Below are 24,129 nucleotides of genomic sequence, written 5' to 3'. Positions count from 1 at the left end.
ATTAAAAAAAAAAGTATAGATTCAAGAGAAAATGAGTTAGAAAAACCATGTGATCTAATCCACTAAGACATTTCTTAAATTTTTATCTCAGAAAAAATATAAAACAAATGCACTATAACGTTACCATGTGATGGAATTATAACTTTATGTCCTGTTGTTCCTGTTAATGGGGCTGTGGCCATTGTTAGAAGAGTTTGACCAGGTAAAATTGATATATTTTCAGCAGTAATGCTTGAAGAAGGAGCGATTTTCAATTTTGTTCCTTCTGTTATGATCTTGCCCATAAGCATTTCCTTTGGGGGGTCCTCTCCAAAGAGTCTTCTCTTAGCACTCCCTGCGGTAGGAGAACTGTAGCGTTCATGGACAGAAATTGGAGACAATGGTTGCATATCTAAAAAAAATAATAATAAATTTAAAACAGAAATGTATTCCAAAATAATAAATTAGGTTTACTCATTCACTCAACAGATAGTGAGTTGAGATACTTATGCTGGGCACTAGCTAGATATGAATAACATGGCCTTTGCCCTCATGGAATATATAGTCTACTGGGAGAAAAAGGCATGAAATAAGTCACTACGGTAAAACGTGAAAATTACGATCACTCATCTTCCTGGTTTCTTGAACCTCTGCCTAAATTAAAGGAGCAAAACATTAAGGATAAAGTAGAGGTTGAGAGGTAGAATGATGTGAGCACTAAATTTTAGTAATAGTCCAATATCTCCCAATCATACCTAGTAAAGAGCACCTGAGAAGAAGGGAAGCAAAAGCAAAATCAGGAATTTGGGTCACAGTTTTGCCTCTTTGTGCATATTTGCACTCTAAGCAATTTAAGGCAGTAGCTCTGGCTTTCTAATTTAGTAGATATGGAATCATCTTCAGTAAATCCATCAGAAGATATGAGTAAAGATGATATAAATCTGCTTACCTTGCCTTAATCTGAAGGTTGGCAGTAGTGTGTTGATTAAAAATAAAGTAAGGATTATGGATTTTGCCTTTCTTCCTGTGCTATCCTTTCACAGGATCTGCTTTCCATTCCCTCTCTACCAGCTGCACGGCTTTTTCTAGCCCCTTACAACCCTACATCTTTTCTAAATCTTTTTCCACAATTCTTCCCTCAACCAATGATTCCTTACAGGTAGGTCAATAATATGCTTTTAAAGCAAAAGTATTTATTTATTTATGAGAATGGAGTCTCGCTGTCACCCAGGCTGGACTGCAGTGGTGCAATCTCAGCCTACTGTGACCTCCACCTCCTGGGTTCAAGCAATTCTCCTGCCTCAGCCTCCCAAGTAGCTGGGACTACAGGCGTGTGCCACCATGCCTGGCTAATTTTTCTATTTTTAGTAGAGACAGGGTTTCGCCATGTTGGCCAGGCTGGTCTTGAACTCCTGACCTCAGGTGATCCACCTGTCTCAGTTGGGATTACAAGCTTGAGTCACCATGCCTAGCCTTCATTATTTATTTTTACATTCACTAATTAGTCATGTAATCTACTTTCTTTTTCTTTTTTTTTGAGATGGAGTCTTGCTCTGTTGCCCAAGCTGGAGTGCAGTGGTATGATCTCGGCTCACTGCAAGCTCCACCTCCTGGGTTTACACCATTCTCTTGCCTAAGCCTCCCGAGTAGCTGGGACTACAGGCGGCCACCACCACGCCCAGCTAATTTTTTGTATTTTTAGTAGAGATGGGGTTTCACCGTTAGCCAGGATGGTCTCGATCTCCTGACCTCGTGATCTGCCCACCTTGGCCTCCCACAGTGCTGGGATTACAGGCATGAGCCACCGTGCCTGGCCCTGTAATCCATTTTCAAAACATGCTTAAAAGGTATTAAAATGACCCCTAGCGATGATTTAGCAGCTCTCTGTATTAGTGAGGTGATTGGGAAAATAGTAACAGTTTAATAAAAATCTTTCCATAATTCTTGGGCTTATGAAAGTAGCTTTTACTTCCCATCTTCAGTAAACAAGTGCAAATTTCTATAGTAGTTTCCGTTACTCCTTTACAAGAGTTCATGTGAATGCCTTATATCTAAGTAATGCACGCAAGCCCTTGAATCTGACTAGGTACATTCAAAGGTGACATTTCAAGGCAAGACTCGAGCTGAAGCCATAAAGTTAGCTGCAAATCCCTTGAAATGATCTTTTCTTAGCACAGTACTGGAACAGCTATGGTGGATACTCAATAAGAATGTAATGAATATACAAATGAAAAGCAGATCCAAATTTAGAAAGAAACATGACAATCTGTCAAGGTACAGAAAAGATGCTCACTTAGTTACAAATTATATGAGAGGAAGGTGGCAAGCACAGTTTAAACTATTCTTGGTAAGTTTTTAAAAAAGAAAATAATTCCCAATATTTTGAAAGTTTTAAATTATAGTATACTGAATATTTTTACTATTTTTTCATTTATCTAAACATTAATAACTGACAGTAAGAAGAGGCTTTTTTTGTTTAACATTTTGACAAGATTTGTAAAGGTCAAAAAACAATTATAATTATTCCCAATAATTAAAATTACTGAGTATTCACATCTTAATGCAATCTTTTTTTTTTGTTTTTTTGTTTTTTTTGGAGACGGAGTCTCACTCTGTCGCCAGGCTGGAGCGCAGTGGCACTGTCTCAGCTCACTGCAACCTCCACTCCTGGGTTCCAGCAATTCTCTTGCCTCACTCTTGTTTTAGCCTCCCAAGTAGCTGGGACTACAGGGGCACACTGCCATGCTTGGCTAATTTTTTGTATTTTAGTAGGGACTGGTTTCCACTCTGTTGCCCGGGCTGGTCTTGAACTCCTGAGCTCAGGCAATCCGCCTGCCTCAGCCTCCCAAAGTGCTAGGATTACAGGTGTAAGCCACTGCGCCAGGTTTTTTTTTTTTTTTTTTTTTTTTTTGAGATAGAGTCTTGCTCTGTACCCAGGCTGGAGTACAGTGGTACCATCGCTGCTCACTGCAAACTCCATCCCCTGGGTTCAAGCAATTCTCCTGCCTTAGCCACCTGAGCAGTTGGGATTACAGGTGTGTACCACCATGCCTGGCTAATTTTTGTAGTTTTAGTAGAGACGGGTTTCACCATGTTAGCCAGGCTGGTCTCGAACTCCTGACCTCAGATGATCCACCTGCCTCGGCCTCTCAAAGTGCTGGGATTACAGGCGTGAGCCACTATGCCTGACTTTATGCCCTTATGCAATCTTTTTTTTTTTAGGGATGGAATCTCGCTTTGTCACCCAGGCTAGAGGGCAATGGTGTGATCTCAGCTCACTGCAACCTCCGTCTTCCAGGTTCAAGTGATTCTCTGCCTCAGCCTCCTGAATAGCTGGGATTACAGGCACCCGCCACCACGCCCAGCTAATTTTTGTATTTTTAGTAGAGATGGGGTTTCTCCATCTTGGCCAGTCTGGTCTTGAACTCCTGACCTCATGATCCACCCACCTCAGCCTCCCAAAGTGCTGGGATTACAGGCGTGAGCCACTGCGCCCGGCTTTTTTTTTTTTTTTCTTTTTGAGACAGAGTCTTGCTCCATCCCCCAGGTTGGGGTCCAGTGGTGCAATCTTGGCTCACTGCAACCTCCTGGGTTCAAGTGATTCTCCTGCCTCAGCCTCCTGAGTAGCTGGGATTACAGGTGCCCACCACCACATCCAGCTAATTTTTGTGTTTTGGGTAGAGACGGGGTTTCACCATGTTGGCTAGGCTGGTCTTGAACTCCTGGACCTCAGGTGATCTGCCCGCCTTGGCCTCACAAAGTGCTGGGATTACAGGTGTGAGCCACTGTGCCTGGCCTGCAGTCATTTTTATGATCCTGCATTGCATGTAAAGCAAAGACTGCAGACGGACAGACAAACACACATACACAATCACACAGAGTCCAAAAATCGATGTACCATACTATGTAACCTGAATACTTGTTCATCTAAGATTTGTTAAGGGATACTATGTGGTCAGGAGATTTTAACTGATTTTTTAAAATCCAAGAACTATATAATCCACAAGATGCACACATCAGCTCGCTACGTCACAAGAGAAAATAAGGAAGAATGAACTAAAATATTTCTATTGGTGAGTTTCAAAATGAACTATTTTAAGAGTATAAATAACTAGTTTATTAGATGAACTTAAGCAGTCCAAAGATAATACAAATTTTATTTTGCTTTTGCTTTAAATGTTTTTCTACAGAGACATACACAGGCAAAGGAAGAATATAAATTTGTGAAATTTGGAAAAGTAGGTATTTAGCTTAGTGATATGGTTTGGCTGCGTCCCCACCCAAATCTCATCTTGATTGTCCCCATAATTCCGTGTCATGGGAGGGACCAGGTGGGAGGTCACTGAATCATGGGGGTGGGTCTTTCCCATGCTGTTCTCCTGAGAGTGAATAAGTCTCACGAGATCTGATGATTTTATCAAGGGGAGTTCCCATGCACAAGCTCTCTTGCCTGCTGCCATGTAAGAGGTGCCTTTGCTCTTCCTTTGCCTTCCACCATGATTGTGAGGCCTCCCCAGTCATGTGGAACTGTGAGTAAATCAAACCTCTTTCCTTTATAAATTACCTAGCTTTGGGTATGTCTTTATTAGCAGCATGAGAAGAGACTAATACACTTATCTTTTTTTTTCCTTTCTTCTTTTCCTTTTTTTTGGGACATGAGGGGGGTCTCACTATTTTGCCCAGGCTGGGTTCAAACACAATCCTCAATCCTCCTGCCTCAGCCTCCTGAGTAGCTAGGACTACAGAAAGATGCCATCATGCCTGACATTAGCTTATTTAAACAGTTCTCCATTAGCATTCAGGAAAGATTACATACATTTATTAAATAAATTATATTTAAAATTCTATTAATATAGTATACACTATAGTATATTTTATATATATAATAGTATATAATGTAGTGTACAATGAGCTACACAGGGGTGCTGGCACAAGCATCAAGCTCCTTTTTGAATCCTACTGAAAAAATTAGATTTCTTAATAATATACTCACAAGACTTAAAATTTTCTTTGAAAAAAAACCCCAAATACCCTTTGTTACTTTTTCATTCCTTTACCAATGTTGAACCTACCTCTTCGAAGACTCCCACTGTCAGTTCGAACTTCCTTGACTCTTGGGTGCATTAGAGGAGACATTGGCATCATGGGAAGATGTCCCTGTACATTTCCTCCATTTCCTGTTTCAAAGTTATTTGGGAATATAACCTGTAGAAAACAAAAACCCTTGGGTTTACATATAAACTTGCTGATTAAAACTTATTAAAAATCTTTTCTTTTTCTTTTTTTGAGATAAAGTCTCACTCTGTTTCCCAGGTTGGAGTGCAGTGGCACGATTCCGGCTCACTGCAACCTCCACCTCTCGGGTTCAAGTAATTCTCCTGTCTCAGCCTCCTGAGTAGCTAGGACTACAGGTGCATGCCATCACGCCCAGCTAATTTTTGTATTTTTAGTAGAGACGAGGTTTCACCATGTTGGCCAGGCTGATCTCGAACTCCTGACTTCAGATGATCCACCCACCTCAGCCTCCCAAAGTGCTGGGATTACAGGCGCAAGTCACTGTTCCTGGCCAAAAAAGTGTTTTCTTAACTTTTATTTTTTACTATTTTATTTCTCTTTCTCACTTCTTCACAAAATACAACTTGGATAAAGTGCTCAATTCTTAATGTTAACAAACTTATGGAAAGAGTTCATTTCATTTAACCTTGTAATTTATATAGGTAAGTTACCAACCACAAGAACTAAACCTATGAGGTAGGCAGTATCATTCTCCATTTAGGGATGAGAAAATTGAGGATCTGAATGTGAAATTTGCCCAAGGTCATACAACTAGTAAGTTATAAGAGCAACGGCTTCAATACTAATCCTTCTTCGAGTTCACAGCTTTTTTGAACTTGAAGGAGTTTGAAGTTCTTCAATGGAAATAAACTGATGAACACTGAAGAGTGGCCCAGTGAGTTACTGTCTGCTGCAAAAGACCAAAGAAGTATGGAAGAGAGATTTCAAGCAACCATCTTCTTTTCAATTCCTCCTGGCCTTGGACAGTTCTAGTAGTTTGGGATTAGGGAAAAATTTAAGAAGACTAGTGAAGTACATAAGGAGACAAAACAAAGAAGAATCAAAAGACAGGAGTTACAAAAGAATAACAGAAGTAGAGAAAAAAAACAACACTTCGATTCTCACATGATACTACTATCAAAAATGTAATTTGTGTACAACTCTGGGCATACATTTTTAATTTTTATTTATTTATTCATTTAATTTTTTTTTGAGACAGTCTTGCTCTGTTGTCCAGGCTGGAGTGCAACAGCACCATCTCAGCTCACTGCAACCTCCGCCTCCTGGGTTCAAGCAATTCTCCTGCCTCAGCCTCCCAAGTAGCTGGGATTATAGGTGTGTGCCACCACGCCCGGCTAATTTTTTTGTATTTTTAGTAGAGACAGGGTTTCACCATGTTGGCCAGCCTGGTCTCAAACTCCTGACCTCAGGCAATCAACCCACCTTGGCCTCCCAAAGTGCTGGGATTACAGTCATGAGCCACTGTGGCCGGCCTCTGTTTTTTATTTTTTAATTCTAAATGCCACTAATGAAAAGTGTTCAATCTTCATACAGACATTTGAAAAATTTTAAATAAGTTTAACGGTTTCCTAGACATGATACCAAAAAGCACAAGCAAAGGAAAAAAATATCTGAATTGGACACCATCAAAATTAAAAATATTTGCATTTCAAAGACACCATCAAGAAAGTGAAGACAGGCCAGGCGCAGTGCCTCATACCTGTAATCCCAGCACTTTGGAAGACCATCCTAGCTAACACGGTGAAACCCCTTCTCTACTAAAAATACAAAGAAATTAGCTGGGCGTGGTGGTGGGTGCCTATAGTCCCAGTTACTCGGGAGGCTGAGGCAGAGAATTGCTTGAACCGGGAGGCAGACGTTGCAGTGAGCCGAGATTGCGCCACTGCACTCCAGCCTGGGTGACAGAGCAAGACTCCGTCTTAAAAAAAGAAAAACAGAAAGAAAAAAAAATTAGCCGGGTGTGGGTGTGGTGGTATGTGCCTGTGGTCTCAGCTACTTGAGAGGCAGAAGGGCTGTTTGGGCCGGGGAAGTTGCGGGTGCAGTCAGTGTGCCACGTTTGCAACACTGAACACCAGCCCGGGCAACAGAGGGAAACCCCACCTTAAAAAAAAAGAGGAAATGAAATATTGATACATTCTACAACATGGATGAACCTTAAAAACATTATGCTAAGCGACAGACACCCAGTCAAAAGGAACTACATTTTTATGATTCCATTTATATGAAATGTCTAGAATAGGCAAATTTACGGAGACAGAAAGTAGATTAACAGTTACTTAGAGCTAGGGAGAAGATACAGGGGTAGGGAAGTGATAGCTAAAGGATGTACATTTCTTTTTGAAGTGATGAATATATTCTAAAATTGTGGTTATGGCTGCACATATCTATTTATATACTAAAACCACTGAATTGTACACTTAAAATGGGTGAACTGTATGGCATAGGAATTATCTCTCAATAAAGCTGTGTTTTTTGTTTTTTGTTTTAATGATAGGATTATCAGCCTTGCCCGGACTCACTTCTTCACAGGTAGGAACTTTGTTTGCAGAAACCTGGAGAGCCTCCCACAGTGCAGAATCATGACTCCATGCTAAACTCTCCAAAATCTGTTCTTCAATGCTGTTCAGGTGTTTCACCATGTCCCTCGAGAGCCCCTCTTCTGAGCGGATCACCACCTCAATAACCTGCAGAGGAGAAAGGTGAGAAGGCAATGTGGTTTCAAGCAGTTAGTTCTAGTCTGGACTTGCACGTAGGATTAGCTGTGGCTTTCTTCTTCTTCTTTTTGAGACAGAGTTTCCCTCTATTGCCCAGGCTAGAGAGCAGTGGTGCGATCTTGGCTCACTGCAACCTCTGCCTCACGGGTTCAAGTGATTCTTCTGCCTCAGACTCCCGAGTAGCTGGGATTACAGGCACCTGCCACCATACCCGGCAAATTTTTGTAGTTTTTAGTAGAGCTGAGGTTTCACCATGTTGGCCAGGCTGGTCTAGAACTCCTGACCTCAGGTGATCTGCCCGCCTAGGCCTCCCAAAGTGTTGGGATTACAGGTGTGAGTCACTGCACCCGGCCACTGTGGCCTTATTCTGTGGCACAGAACCAAAATCATCTTTGAACCATAATTCTGTGGCTTACTAACATCTTCTAATTTATAAAGGAGCTTTTAAGTTCTTTAAAATATGTTCACATACATTTCTATTTTTCATGTTTCATTTTATAAATGACAACCTGAGGCAATGATAGGTGAAAACTGGTCAACAGCCCAACAGTGGGAGAAGTCAGGTGTTAGGTTCCAAGTCTAGTTCTATTTTAAATGTATTGTTCCTTTCCAGACTATTTTTTCTGCTAACTCAAAATAACAGAATGAATGAACTATTTAAAGTGACTTTGCTTATATATACTATAATTCTATTTTAATAAGGGAAGTATCCAGAATAAAGTTTATATACACAAAATATTAATAATAGGAGTAATAATTAGATTATGATGTATGACTTTAATATTCACATTTATTTATTTATTTATTTATTTTGAGACGGAGTCTTGCTCTGTTGCTCAGGCTGGAGTGCAATGGCGCCATCTCGGCTCACTGCAATCTCCGCCTCCCAGGTTCAAGCCATTCTCCTGCCTTAGCCTCCCAGGTAGCTGGGACTACAGGCACATGCCACGATGCTTGGCTAATTTTTTGTATTTTTAGTAGAGATGGGGTTTTGCCATATTAGCCAGGATGGTCTCAATCTCCTGATCTCATGATCTGCCCGCCTCGGCCTCCCAAAGTGCTGGGATTATAGGCGTGAGTCATTGCGCCCGGCCCACATTTATGTTTATGATTTTCTTCAACCAGCACACATCATTTATGTCGTTTAAAAAAACAAAGGAGGGCGACACAGTGACTCATGCCTGTAATCCCAACACTTTGGGAGGCCACAGTGAGAGGATTGCTTGAGCCCAGGAGTTCGAGACCAGCCTGGGCAACATAGTGAAACCGAGTCTCTACAAAAAAAAAAGGCATTTAGCTTCTTGAATAAAATAAGGATGTTACAAATAAAAACAAATTAGTATGAGGTTGTTGACAAAACTAAACTTTTTCCTAATGGCAAAAGTTGAATATATACATTAACATTAAAGTAAGTGTATAGTAGAATCACTTCTCCCTAAGAAACCTAAAAATACTTTAATCACACTCAATAATTCACAGAGATAAGCTTTCCAATGACCTGCATTTTCTACAACTTTAATTCAGGCATACTTTAGGTATAAAAATTTAACTCTTCAAACCAATTTTTGTATCACCAGTAGAAAAGTAGCCTAGATGACTAAATATTAACTAAATCATGCCAAGAAGCATAACAGTAGCATTAGTCTTAAATTTCCATACTATGTAACATTAAACGTTATTGACTGTGATGACTAAATGTTATTGAGGGTGATGATGTAGTTCAATAGCTATGACCTCTGTTTCATTTTGAAAAGATAATAAAAATAGTTGTAGCAAGAAAAATACTTAAGATTCATTCACACTGAATTAGCTCAAACTTGGGGAAGAAGCATAATCTATTATTACGGCTTTATTAGTTAGACTATCACCAAAATCAATTTTAGGTCTTTTTTCCTCTTGATAGAAAGTGTTTTTTGTTCTTCACCACGCATTTGTTTAACAGGATTATAATTTTCATTCATAAATAGGGAAAATATGAAGTTAAGTACTAGTTCCAGGTCATATTTTCAAGTCTGTGATAACAAAGGAACTGAAGCTATAAGACTGACTTAATTTACTGATACTCTCACCTTCTCTCTCTCCTTTTTTTTGTTTGAAACAAGGTCTTGCTTAGGTGCCCAGGCTGGAGTGGTGTGGTGGCACAATCCTGAGTTTGGTAGCTCACTGTAACCTCAAACTCCTGGACTCAAGCCATCCTCCAGCCTCAGTTTTCCTAAGTGCTGGGATTATAGATGTGAGCCACTGTATGCTCAACTGTCTCTTGTGTTCCTGGTTTCACCCAAAAGGAATACATATTATCTTTTTTTTTTCTTGAGACAGAATTTTGCTCTTGTCGTCTAGGCTGGAGTGCAAACCTCCACCTCCCAGGTTCAAGCAATTCTCCTGCCTCAGCCTCCTGAGCAGCTGAGATTACAGGTGCTCGCCACTATGCCCGGCTACTTTTTTTTGGTATTTTTAGTAGAGATGGAGTTTCACCATGTTGGCCAGGTTGGTCTCGAACTCCTGACCTCAGGTGATCCTCCCACCTTGGCCTTCCAAAGTGCTGGGATTACAGGCATGAGCCACCGTGCCCAGACAGGAATATATATTTTCAGAACACATCTGGAAACATTTTCCAGATATCACAACAGTGTTTTTCTTCAGCACTAAGATAAATACAATGTTTCTGTGAGAAACACTGTTTTCATCTCATAACATAACTTTGTTTTCATCTCACCTTATAAAAGTAAAACGGCTGCAAGTTGAGAACTTCAATAATCCAAGGAAAAGTACGAGGTGAGCTATAGGCAAAGAGCACAATTTCCAAACAACAAGCCATCAAGGAATGATGAAATATATCTTGCTCTAAAAGAACCTGGGGGAAGAGAAAGACCACAGTTTAATATTTTTCAGCAATTTCAGTCTTTGCCATTGTACAAAGAAAACTATGGTAACAAGAAACAATAACGTGCAAATTATATTATACTAGATTACTGGAGATAAAAATTTCAGTTCTCAAACTGGTAGTTTTCCTGTGATACCTAATCTTGCTCAGTGGTAGGTAATAAATTTAAATAAAGGGTACATAACAATCTGCTTTGAAATCTGAACAAATAATATGTCAGTATTCCCATCAACAGAAAAGCATGAGAATTGGTTGTTTCTTTTCTTAATGACAGTTAATTGTTTTGTCAACATAAGGATTTATCAAAACAGAAATGAAAGGTAATATGCCACAGTTTAGACAAAAATGTTTAGAAAAAGAAATATTTCACTGAGAAAATAAAAGCCCTACTTTACCATTACATTTAATATAAGTTTTCAGTTTTAAAAACAGTGTTTGTTGCCTTCTTTCTTTCAAATATCACCCCAGATTGGCTGAGCGTGGTGGCTCACCCCTGTAATCTCAGCACTTTGGGAGGCCAAGGCAGGTGGATTACTTGAGGTCAGGAGTTCAAGACCAGCTTGGCCATCATGGTGAAACCCCCTCTCTACTAAAAATACAAAAATTAGCTGGGTGTGGTGGCGCATGCCTGTAATCCCAGTTACTCCAGAGGCTGAGGCAGTGGAATCACTTAAACCTGGGAGGCAGAGGTTGCAGTGAGCCGAGATCACGCCACCACACTCCAGACTGGGTAACAGAGTGAGACTCAGTCTCAGAAAAAAACAAAAAACAAAAACAAAAAAAACAAATATCACCCCAAATCAAGAGAGGATAAAAAACAGAAACTCCATCATCAGTTAAACTAGGAGTCATCTGTAACTGTAAACCACAATATATGAAGGATGACAAATTACTTAGCAGAAGGGATGATGGTCAAGCCTAAGGGCCCGCAGTGAGACATTTAAAACAAATGAATCTGCTCTAAAAGACATAGCAACTGAGGACACAGGCAGAATGGGAAGTAGGGGTGAAGCACTGGGTGGGTGATCTGAAAGTCTTAGGATCCTCAGGTCCCCACACAACTCCCACTCTATGGGATCAGATGACAGACCTCTATTCTGTCTCCACAGGAATCTACAGGATTATTCTCCAGAGAAATTGAACTGAAGACTCAGAGGTAGAGAACATCAGGCACAGAAAAGACTAAGGTTTTAGTCTTTAGAGACTCTGCAGACTGAACCATAAGACCAAATTTCCCTTCCTTCTTCTGATCCACAACACCAGCAGCCAGGCAAGATGTTAACAGATATGTCTCTGGAGAAACTGAGATATTCCAGAAAAGTTTTATGGGCACCAGCAGATGAGATTCTCTAACACTATCTGATCATCTGAGGTCAACGGACTTTTTATTTCCACTCTTGAAATAAAAGAGCTTTGAAACAAACTTTTACTGCCTCACTCACACAGCTTTGAACACAAGTTTTTGTGTCTCATTCAAATTTAAGTGGACAACCAAGAATTATCCGACATTTGAGGAAAACCTCTTAACTGAAAAACATAGGTCAAAACAAACAGAAAAGCAAGGTGCAGCAGCATGTACCTGTAGTCCCAGCTACTTGGGAAGCTGAGGCAGGAGGATCACTTGAACCCAGCAGTTGACACTAGCCTGAGCAACATAGCGAGACACCATCGTACTGAAAAAAAAAAAAAGAAAAAAGAAAAAAGAAGAAGAAGAAAAAAAAAGCCAGGTGCAGTGGCTCATGCCTGTAACCCCAGCACTTTGAAAGGCCGAGGCGGGTGGATTAGCTGAGGTCAGGAGTTCGAGACCAGCTTGGCCAACATGGTAAAACCCCATCTCTACCAAAAAATACACAAATTTGCTGGGCGTGGTGGCATATGCCTATAATCCCAGCTACTCAAGAGGCTGAGGCAGGAGAATCGTTTGAATCCGTGAGGCGAAGCTTGCAGCGAGCCGAGATCACGCTACTGCACTCCAGCCAGGGCGACAGAGCGAGACTCTGTCCCCCTCCTCCGCCAAAAAAATTAAAGATCCGCTATCTGCAAATGCAGATTTTCGTGAAAACCCTTACAGGGAAGACCATCACCCTTGAGGTTGAACCCTTGAACACAACAGAAAATGTAAAGGCCAATATCCAGGATAAGGAAGGAATTCCTCCTGATCAGCAAAGACTGATCTTTGCTGGCAAGCAACTGGAAGATGTCTGATTACAACATTCAAAAGGAGTCTACTCTTCATCTTGTGTTGAGACTTCGTGGTGGTGCTAAGAAAAGGAAGAAGTCTTACACCACTCCCAAGAAGAATAAGCACAAGAGAAAGAAAGAAGGTTAAGCTGCCTATCCTGAAATATTATAAGGTAGATAGAACGGCAAAATTAGTTGCTTTCGTCGAGAGTGCCCTTCTGATGAATGTGGTGCTGGAGTGTTTATGGCAAGTCACTTTGACAGACATTATTGTGGCAAATGTCTGACTTACTGCTTCAACAAACCAGATGTCAAGTAACTGTGTATGAGTTAATAAAAAACATAAACTAACATTTTTAAAAAATTAAAAATATTTTTTAAAAAGAGAGAAAAAAGGCTGGACACAGTGGCTCACACCTGTAATCCCAGCGCTTTGGGAGGCTGAGGTGGGTGGATCACCTGAGGTCAGGAGTTGGAGACCCACCTGACCAACATGGAGAAACCCTATCTCTACTAAAAATACAAAAGTAGCCAGGTGTGGTGGCGCATCCCTGTAATCCCAGCTGCTTGGGAGGCTGAGGCAGGAGAATCGCTGGAATCCAGGAGGCGGAGGTTGTGGTAAGCCAAGATCTTACCATTGCACTCCAGCCTGGGCAACAAGAGTGAAACTCTGTCTCAAAAAAAAGAAAGAAAAAAAAAAAAAGAAAAAAGAAAGAGAGAAAAATGGAGAAAAATTCAGGAGAAACAGAGGTGAAGCAGTTAAGAAAACTTCAAATATATCTAAATTAGTAACTTTAGAGAACATGAAAGAGAAATGAAAATATAGTTGAAATTAAAAGTTCATTGGGACGAGATGAAAACTTAAGGCAATATCTTTAAAAGTAGAATAAAAGAGATAAAGAAATGGAAAATAAGAGAAGAAATTAAGAAGGTCAATTCAGAAGGTCCATCATCTGAAAAATAAAAGTTCCAGAAAGATAAATCAGTGGGCAATATATCATCTAAGAAATAACACAATAAAATGACCAAAACTGCAGGGCATAAATTTCTAAACTAAACGGGCAACTCTGTGCGAATGACAAATACATGAATGAAAAAAACACAGTCAGATACATTTTTACAAATTTAAGAACATCAGTGATAAAAGATAAAGATTCCAGGAAAAAAAACAGGTCACATACTACTAAGTGAGAATGCGAATGTCACTGGACTTCTCATTAGTAACAGTGGAATTTATAATAGAAAATAATGCAACAGTGCCTTCTAACTCATAAAAATGATTGTCAGTCTAAAATTATTTTCTTTTTTAAAGTTAATTTTTTGTTTTTAGGGATGGGGTCTTGTTATGTTGCCTAGGTTGGAGTACAGTAGCTATTCACAGTACAATCATCCTACACAGTGTACATACAGTACATACTGCAACCTCAAACTCCTGGGCTCAAGCAATCCTCTTGTCTCAGCCTCCCACCAATCTTTTTTTCTTTTTTTGTCTGAGATGGAGTGTTGCTCTTGTTGCCCAGGCTGGAGTGCAATGGCGTGATCTCAGCTCACTGCAACCTCTGTCTCCTGGGTTAAAACGATCCTGCCTCAGCCTCTCCCAAGTAGCTGGGATCACAGGCATGTGCCATCACGCCTGGTTAATTTTGTATTTTTTAGTAGAGACAGGGTTTCACCATGTTGGTCAGGCTGGTCTAGAACTCCTGACCTTAGGTGATCCACCTGCCTTGGCCTCCCAAAGTGCTGGGATTACAGGGGTGAGCCACAGCACCCGGCCTCTCCCACCAATCTTGAATTCTGTACGTAGACAACTATCAATCAATTATGAGTCTAAAATAAAGGTACTTATGCAAAATCTTTAAAAGGGACTTTAAGTGAGGTAAGGTTTCTATACTTAGTTAAATGGCTATACAAAACATCTATTAAAAAAAAAAAAAACTTTACAAGGCTCTAAAAAATGTTCAAGTTACCCACAGGAAGGGAGGAAAAAGAAAACAAAATTTAAAAAAAGAGAACAAACAGAAAACAAAAATAAAATGGCAGACTTAAGCACTAACATGACAATTACTAAATGTAAGTCATCTAAATTTACTAATTAAATGACAGAGATTAGCAAAGATTAGGAAAAAAAATAACCCAACTATATACTGACTATAAGAAATTCACTTCAAAGATCACTTGAAAAAGGATGAAAAAAAATATGCCACGCAAACATTAATGAAAAGAAGGCAGGAGTGGTTGTGCATAAACATCAGGTAGATTTCAGAGCAAAGAAAATTACCATGGACAGAGAGGAACATTTTATTTATTTATTTAATTTTTAATTTTTTTTTTTGAGATGGAGTCTCACTCTGTTGCCCAGGCTGGAGTGCAGTGGTGCAATCTTGGCTCACCACAACCTCCGCCTCCCAGGTTCAAGCAATTCTCCTGTCTCAGCCTCCCGAGTAGCTGGGATTACAGGTGCACGCCACTATGCCTGGCTATATTTTTAGTAGAGACGGGGTTTCACTATGTTGGCCAGGCTGGTCTCGAACTCCTGACCTTGTGATCCACCCAGCTTGGCCTCCCAAAGTGCTGGGATTACAGGCGTGAGTCACCGTGTCCAGCCTTATTTATTTATTTTGAGATGCAGTCTTGCTCTGTCTTCCAGGCGGGAGTGCAGTGGTGTGATCTTGGCTCACTGCAACCTCTGCCTCCCGGGCTCAAGCAATTCTCCTGCTCCAGCCTCCCAAGTAGCTGGGATTGCAGGCACCTGCCACCATGCCCGGCTAATTTTTGTATTTTTATTTATTTGTTTTTTTGAGATGGAGTCTCACTCTGTTGCACAGGGTGGAGTGCAGTGGTGTGATCTTGGCTCACTGCAGCCTCCACCTCCTGGGTTCAAGCGATTCTCCTATCTCAAACTCCTGAGTAGCTGGGACTATGGGCACTCACCACCACCCCTGGCTAATTTTTGTATTTTTAGTTGAGACGGGGTTTTGCCATGTTGGTCAGGCTGGTCTCGAACTCCTGACCTCAGGTGATCCACCTGCCTCGGTCTCCTAAAGTGCTGGGATTAGAGATGTAAGCCACCATGCTCAGCCTTTTATATGTTTAGTAGAGACCGTGTTTCGCCATGTTGGCCAGGCTGGTCTCGAACTACTGACCTCAGGTGATCCACCTGCCTCAGTCTCCCAAAGTGCTGGGATTATAGGCGTGAGCCACTGTGCCTGGCCAGGGAGTAACATTTTATAATGATTAGAGAGTCAATTCATTAAGAAGGCAGACAGCAATCCTAAATGTGTAAGCATCAAACAGCAGAGCTTCAAAATATGTGGAGAAAAGCTGACAGACTTGAAAGAAATAGACAAATCTACAATCATACATGAATACTTCAACATCCTCTATCAACAACTGATATAACAACTAGACTGGAAATCATGAAGAATATAAAATAACAACATCAACCAACAAGATAAAATTGACATTTACAGAATACTCCATCTGAACATAGCAGAATATAGCAGATCCTTGAATAACAGGATCTCATCATTTTGTTATAACAATGAAAAATAACGGATTCCCAGCTGGGGCCACCGTATGAAATTTGTACATTCTCCTATGTCTGCATGAGTTCTCTCTGGGTACTCTGGTTTCTTCTTACATTTCAAAGATATGTACATTAGCTTAATTGACGTATCTAAATTGTGACAGTGTAAGTGTGGGTGTGTGTGTGTCCTATGATGAAATGGTGTCCTGACTAGGGTTGGGTCCCGCGTTTCATCTTGAGCTGCTGAGGTAGGCTCTAGCCACTCATGACCCTGAACAGGAATAACTGGGTAAGTAATAATCTTCCTTATTTTTATTACTCTTTCTCTTATTTATTTCAACATTTAACATTGTAAGTGTTTTGTCTTTATTTAGAAGTTTGGTGATGTTTTTGTGACTAGACATATACCAAAGGAACTTAAACTCTTGCTTATACCAGTTAGCCTATGGTAAAATTGGTTTCATTGTATGTTGTTTTTGCTTAAAGTCACTGTTTCCAAGAACCTACTGACAAGGTTAAATGTGAGGATTTACATTCTTTTCAAGTGGCCACAGAACATTCACCATGATAAACCACATCCTGGGCTACAAAATAACTAAAACAAATTGAAAAGAATTGAATTCATACAGAGTATGTAGAAGTGGGAAACAGTAATGGCTGAGAGGAGTAAGTGTAACTAACTATAAAGGGGTAGCAGGAAGGAGATCTTTAACAGTTCAGTATCTTTATTTTGGTGATGGTTACATAATCTATGCATATGATACAATTTTATACACACACACACATACACACTGTTTTAATGTCAATTCCCCAGTTCTGATACTGCAGCATATAAAACTGTAACCACTGGGGAAACTGGATATAGGATGTGTGGGACTTCTCTGTACTACTTTTGCAACTTTCTGTGAATCTGGAATTATTTCAAAATAAAAAGTTGGCCGGGTGCAGTGGCTCACACCTGTAATCCCAGCACTTTGGGAGGCTGAGGAAGGTGGATCATGAGGTCAGGAGTTCAAGACCAGCCTGGCCAAGATGGTGAAACCCTGTCTCTACTAAAAATACAAAAAAATTAGCCGAGTGTGGTGACAAGTGCCTGTAATCTTGCCTGGAATCTTGGGATTCCAGCTAATCGGGAGGCTGTGGCACAGAATTGCTTGAACTCAGGCGGCGGAGGTTACAGTGAGCTGAGATTGTGCTACTGCACTCCAGCCTGGGCGACAGAGCAAGACTACATATCAAAATAAATAAATAAATAAATAAATAAATAAATAAATAAATAAATAAAAATTAAAAAATTAAAATAAATAAAGTTAAAAATATTTACTTCTTTCAGCTAGGTGAGGTGGCTGTAATCCTAGCACTTTGGGAGGCTGAGGCGGGCAGATCACTTGAGGTCAGGAGTTCAAGACCAGCCTGGCCAACATGGTAAAACCCTGTCTTTACTAAAAATACAAAAATTAGCCAGGTGTGGTGGTGGGCACCTGTAACCCCAGCTACTCGGGAGGCTGAGGCATGAGAATCGCTTGAACCCAGGAGATGGAGGTTGCAGTGAGCCAAGATCGTGCCACTGCACTCCAGTCTAGGTGACAGAGCAAGACTCAGTCTAAAAAATATATATATATATATATATGTATATTTACTTATTTCTCAGAAAGCCATAGGAGTGTATGCACCATCAAGATTATTAGTGTAAACTATGAAAGAGAAAGATACAGAATCCAGGAAAAAGAGAAACCAACACAGAAAATATATGAAAAAAATTTCCAGGTAAACACAAAGAGAAATTCTATTACAATAGTTACGCAGCATCCTTAAGACATCAACCTGTTCCTATTGGGATAGAAAGTTAGAAGACTCCAAGAGTGACTGCAGAGGGAAATAATGAAGGAAGAGGAAACAAAGATCATATGATAGGTTTGAATTTGTAGAAAAATTCTTTTATACAGCTTATTGGAGAGAGTGGTCTGACTTGGTCAAATAGTTAAAGAACCAAAACAAACCGCCCCGCCTCCCCCAACCATTTTATAATCCAAAATCCTTGGAAGGTATGGACAAATGTCTTAACTAACAGTTGCTTTAACAGATGGAGGGATCACTAGCTGGGAATGAAGGACAAAAACAAAAAACAAAAAACTTAAAACACACTGATGTGTACCAAAGATGAACTTTATGTTATTTCACATTTCTGCCTAGATGTGATTAGCCTTGCATGTGCTAAAGTCAACTAAATGTCATCCTGGCCAAGTGTGTCCTAGATTGGTGACCCCCACAATGCCTTACAGAGCCTCTCAAAACACCGCTTCCAGGCTACGACTTTTGGACCTTGCCAGTAGCGCAGAGAGTGGATTTACTTACTGACATGTCCATTCCATGAAGTCTTCGTGTTTCCTGAACCATTACGGTCTCTAGTATTTTATAATACAAAATTTCTGCCAGCTTTAGTCTGTTTACAGCAAAGTCTATTGGGGAAATACAGAGAAAACATGTGTTAATGAATTTTAGTTGTTAAGGACTGAAAAGCAAAAATTATACACAAACTTAAATCTGATACATTAAGAATAGCAGGGTAGCCCGGGAGTGGTGGCTCACACCTGTAATCCTAGCACTCTGGGAGGCCTAGGAGAGCAGATCACCTGAGGTCCGGAGTCTGAGACCAGCCTGACCAACACGGTGAAACTCTGTCTCTACTAAAAATACAAAATTAGCTGGTGTGGTGGTGGGTGCCTGTAATAGCAGCTACTTGGTAGGCTGAGGCAGGAGAATTGCTTGAACCTGGGAGGAGGAGGTTGCAGTGAGTGGAGATCGTGTCACTGTACTCCAGCCTGGGCAACTCAGTCTCAAAAAAAAAAAAAAAGAAAGAAATAAGAATAACGGGAGAGGAAAAAACTTGAATTTCTAATTTTGGGGGGATTACTTATTTTCAATGCTATGCCAACTTTAGTTTTCTTTTCTTACCTATGTGAGATCCTGGCTGTTCATCTGTTGATTGAGTATAGTGTTGGCAGAAAGTCTCTCCCATTCCTTTTAGTATTTTCATAATGTTTTCCATAGGATTACGCACACAAGATCTACAAAATACAAGAGGATCCTAATTATAAAAACAAACAAACAAACAAAAAAACAACTCTACACCAGAGTATTAACATGCCTTCTTTTGTTTTTTTGAGACGGGGTCTCACTCTGTTGCCCAGGCTGGAGTGCAGTGATGCAATCTCAGCTCACTGTAACCTCTGCCTCCCAGGTTTAAGCGATTCTCCCGTCTCAACCTCCCAAGTAGCTGGGATTACAGGCGCGCGCCACCACACCTGGCTAATTTTTGTAGTTTTAGTAGAGATGGGTTTCAGCATGTTGCCCAGGCTGGTCTAGATCTCCTGACCTTGTGATCCACCCACCTCAGCCTCCCAAAATGCTGGGGTAATAGGTGTGAGCCACCATGCCCGGCCAACATGCCTTCTTTCAAGAATTGGTTTTTAGCAGCCAAAGTTGTATTCTCAGTTGGAAATCTACATATGTAAACAAAGCTTTATATGATAACATATTTTAACATGTAAATTACATAATAAAAATACAGATTGTATACACACGTAATATAACTTTGCTGCTGTAAGTTTGACCATACTATGTACCTTATATGAGTGGAATCATGCAGTATTTTGTCTTTTTGTGATTGACTAACTTCACTTAACATAATGTACTAAAGGTTCATCCATGTTGTAGCAAATGGCAGGATTTCCTTCTTTTATAAGGCTGAATAATATTCCATCTCATATCTATATCTATATGTGTATCTATATATACACACACACACACACAAATACACACACAGTATTTTCTTTCTCTATCAATGGACACTTAAGGTGTTTCCACATCTTGGTTATTGGGAATAATGCTGCAGTGAACATGACGTGCAAATATTCCTTTGAGATGCTGTTTTTAATTCTTTTGGATGTACACCCAGAAGTGGTATTGCTGAGTCATATGGTACTTCTATTTTTAATTTTTTGAGGAACCTCCGTACTGTTTTCCATAGTGGCTGCACCACTTTACAATTCTACTAACAGTGTGTAAGGGTTCCTATTTCTCCACATCCTTACCAACACCTGCTATTTTGGGTTTTTTGGGGTGATGAGTGGGAAGTGGCTATGCTGATATGTGAGGTACTATCTCATTGTGATTTTGATTTGCAACTCCCTGATAAGTGATATCAGATATTTTTTTCATATGCTTTTGGCCAGTTGCATATATTCTTTGGAGAAATATCTACTCAATCCTTTATACATTTTTAAATTGAGTTATTTGTTGTTCTTGAGTTTTAGGAGTTCTTTACATATTCTGAGTATGAACCCCTTATCTAATATATGGTTTACAATTACTTTTCCCATTCTATAGGCTGTTTTTTTACTCTGTTGATTGTTTTCTTTGCTATGTTAAAGCTTTCAGGTTTGAGGCTGGGCATGGTGGCTCACACCTATATTCCCAGCACTTCGGGAGGCCAAGGTGGGCAGATCACTTGAGGCCAGGAGTTGGAGACCAGCCTGGCCAACATGGTGAAACCCTGTCTCTACTAAAAATACAAAAACTGGCCAGGCCTGGTGGCTAACGCCTGTTGTAATCCCAGCACTTTTGGAGGCCAAGGTGGTGGATTACTTGAGGTCAGCAGTTCAAGACCAGCCTGACCAACATGGTAAAACCCCATCTCTACTAAACACAAAAAATTAGCCGGGCATAGTGGTGCATGCCTGTCATCCAGCTACTTGGGAGGCTGAGACAGAAGAATCAATTGAACCTGGGAGGTGGAGGTTGCAGTGAGCTGAGATCGAGCCATTGCACTCCAGCTTGGGCAATAAGAACGAAACTCTGTCAAAAAAAAAAAAAAAAAAAAAAAAATTTGGGGCATGGTGGCTTATGCCTATAATCCCAGCACTTCGGGAGGCCAGGGCAGGAGGATCATGAGGTCAGGAGATTGAGAACATCCTGGTCAAGACGGTGAAACCCCATCTCTACTAAAAATACAAAAATTAGCTGGGCGTAGTGGCAGGCGCCTGTAGTCCCAGCTACTTGGAGGCTGAGGCAGGAGAACTGCTTGAACCTGGGAGGCAGAGTTTGCAGTGAGCCGAGATCACATCATTGCATTCCAGCCTGGTGACAGAGCAAGACTACGTCTCAAAACAAACAAACAATGGCCACAATGGCTAAGTTTTATTTATTTTGTTTTTTGTAAAGATGAGGTCTTGCTGTGTTGCCCGGGCTAGTCTCAAACTCCTGAGCTCAAGCAAAACACCCACCCTGGCCTCTCAAAGTCCTGGGATTACAGATATGTGCCATTGCACCTGGCCTCTAATATAGATATCTTAACAATATTAAGCCTTCCAGTCCACAAACACAGATGTCTTTTTTTTTTTTTTTTTTTTTTTTTGAGATAGGGTCTCGCTCTGTTGCCCAGGTTAGAGTACAATGGTGTGATCATGGCTGAGCTCAAGTGACTCTCCCATCTCAGCCTCCCAAGTAGCTGGAATGCATATCACCATGACTAATTTTTAAATTTTTTCTGTAGAGACAGGGTCCCATCATGTTGCTCAGGCTGGTCTTAAACTCCTGGGCTCAACTGATCCTCTTGCCTCAGCCTCCCAAAGTGCTGCAATTATAGGCATGAGCCACAACACCCAGTGTTGCCATTTGTGTCTAGACCTTTTTTCTTTTGCATTCTGTACTTCCTTCCTTTCCCTTATTGACATATTTGTATAGTTGCTTTGTCACTGCTTTTCAACTTACTCATGTTTGAACAGTAGTTCAATCCAGATCTATTTACTCAAATGATATGGAAGATAGATCCAGGACAGTCTTCCTACCTTACCGGCAGTTTGCTTTTCTTCTGAGCTATTTCTGAGGCTGGAGATTGTTCCGTCTACTTTCTTGTATCCTGAACGTTTGAGGAAGCGGGGAGAGCTCAGCTATGTTCAGCTTTTCTTGGAGAACTAGGGTTTTGCTTTGTCTTCTGAGATTTAGTTAAATACTCCCATTCCAGGGTTCACCATTCCTAGTCAGGGACGTCTAGTTATATGAGGATCTCTCCCCCATATCATCATGGAATGTTGGAAAATGGCAGCCCTTGGCAGTTGTTTATATTTCTGCTGGGATCCTGGTGGTGGTACATATAAACTTTTCACTTGGGGAGATTTGTATGACTTTTTATCTGTCTGCCTGCTCCCTCATTTGTTTCTCTCCAAATCTGAAGTATTGATGAGAATTCTCAAGATCCATCACTATACCCTCTTTCTCCAACACTGCTTAGGGATAGGGATACCAGAATCATCAATTTTCTTTTTGATCTCTACTTTGGAAATTTATGTCATGAAATCATCTCTCTCTCCTCATTTGGTTGCCACTGATAAATATTTTACTGGTTTTTACTATTCTCTTATTTTATTAGGTACTAGGAAAGAAGGTTCTCTGATCTGGCTTCATTCTACCATCTTTACCAGGAATCATGCTTCCTCAAAAAAGAAAAAGGCCGGGCGCAGTGGCTCAAGCCTGTAATCCCAGCACTTTGGGAGGCTGAGATGGACGGATCACGAGGTCAGGAGATCGAGACCATCCTGGCTAACATGGTGAAACCCCGTCTCTACTAAAAAAAATACAAAAAACTAGCGGGGCGAGGTGGCGGGCGCCTGTAGTCCCAGCTACTCGCGAGGCTGAGGCAGGAGAATGGCGTAAACCCAGGAGGTGGAGCTTGCAGTGAGCTGAGATCCGGCCACTGCACTCCAGCCTGGGCGACAGAGCGAGACTCCATCTCAAAAAAAAAAAAAGAAAACCTGTATAAAATTCCATTTTATGGGCTGGGCACGGTGGCTCATGCCTATAATCCCAGCACTTTGGGAGGCCCAGGAGGGCAGATCACCTGAGGTCGGGAGTTCAAGACCAGCCTGACCAACGTGGAGGAATCCCATCTCTACTAAAATTACAAAATTAGCCGGGCATGGTGGCGCATGCCTGTAATCCCAGCTATTCAGGAGGCTGAGGCAGAAGAATCACTTGAACCCACTAGGCAGAGGTTGCAGTGAGCCGAGATTGTGCCATCGCACTCCAGCCTGGGCAACAAGAGCAAAACTCTGTCTCAAAAATAAATAAATAAATAATTTCATTTTTATGGCTGTACCACCAATATGCAATTAGTCCCCTATCTAACGGACATTTAGAATCTAATGGACATTTAGAATGTCCTCATTTAAAATTAATGTATGCCCTTATACAGGTGATCTTTAGAAACAAACATAAAAATAAATTAAAAAATAAAGTCAATGTAAAATCAAAACATGCATAACTCGGGGGTAGTTAAAGAGTGAAATATCAGTGCTAAATAATCTTTAAGGTACACTTATCTCTAAAAGTCTATACTCCCATGAAATAACATTATATATAATTATTTTTAAGAGACAAGGTTGGCCTGGCATGGTCGCTCATGCCTGTAATCCCAGCACTTTGGGAGGCCAAGGCAGTTGGATCACTTGAGCTCAGAAGTTCAAGATCAGCCTAAGCAACATGGCAAAACCCTGTCTCTACAAAAAATATAAAAAATTAGGCATGGTGGCTTGCACCTATAGTTCTAGCTACTTGGGGGACTGAGGTGGGAGGGAGAGTTGCTTCAGCCCAGGAGGTGGAGGCTGCAGTAAGCTGTGATTGCGGCACTGCACTCCAGCCTGGGAGGCAGCAAGACCCTGTTTCAAAAAAAAAAAAAAAAAAGGGAGCGATAAGGTCTCCCTATCTTGGCC

General features: G+C 40.8%; 1 protein-coding gene and 1 pseudogene across 5 annotated transcripts in view; one reads left to right on the top strand and one right to left on the bottom strand.

Moving 5' to 3' along the window:
* Positions 1-24,129, bottom strand: part of LOC119619406 (retinoblastoma-like protein 1) — an 87,370-nt gene that overhangs the window by 35,037 nt on the left and 28,204 nt on the right. For all 5 annotated transcript variants that reach the window (XM_073006753.1, XM_073006760.1, XM_073006767.1 and 2 more), the window contains 6 exons: positions 19,316-19,428; positions 18,716-18,819; positions 10,486-10,623; positions 7,575-7,739; positions 5,052-5,184; positions 125-391 (listed from right to left, as the gene is read on the bottom strand). In XM_073006753.1, the coding sequence (XP_072862854.1) occupies positions 125-391; positions 5,052-5,184; positions 7,575-7,739; positions 10,486-10,623; positions 18,716-18,819; positions 19,316-19,428 (920 nt within the window). The remainder of the gene's footprint in view (positions 1-124; positions 392-5,051; positions 5,185-7,574; positions 7,740-10,485; positions 10,624-18,715; positions 18,820-19,315; positions 19,429-24,129) is intronic.
* Positions 12,697-13,153, top strand: LOC103246448 (ubiquitin-ribosomal protein eS31 fusion protein-like; annotated as a pseudogene).

Source organism: Chlorocebus sabaeus, chromosome 2 (assembly GCF_047675955.1).
Source record: "Chlorocebus sabaeus isolate Y175 chromosome 2, mChlSab1.0.hap1, whole genome shotgun sequence".
In the NCBI taxonomy this organism is placed as follows: Eukaryota; Metazoa; Chordata; class Mammalia; order Primates; family Cercopithecidae; genus Chlorocebus; species Chlorocebus sabaeus.
Note: the sequence above shows the minus strand (reverse complement) of the source record. Positions and strands in the feature narration are given on the sequence as shown.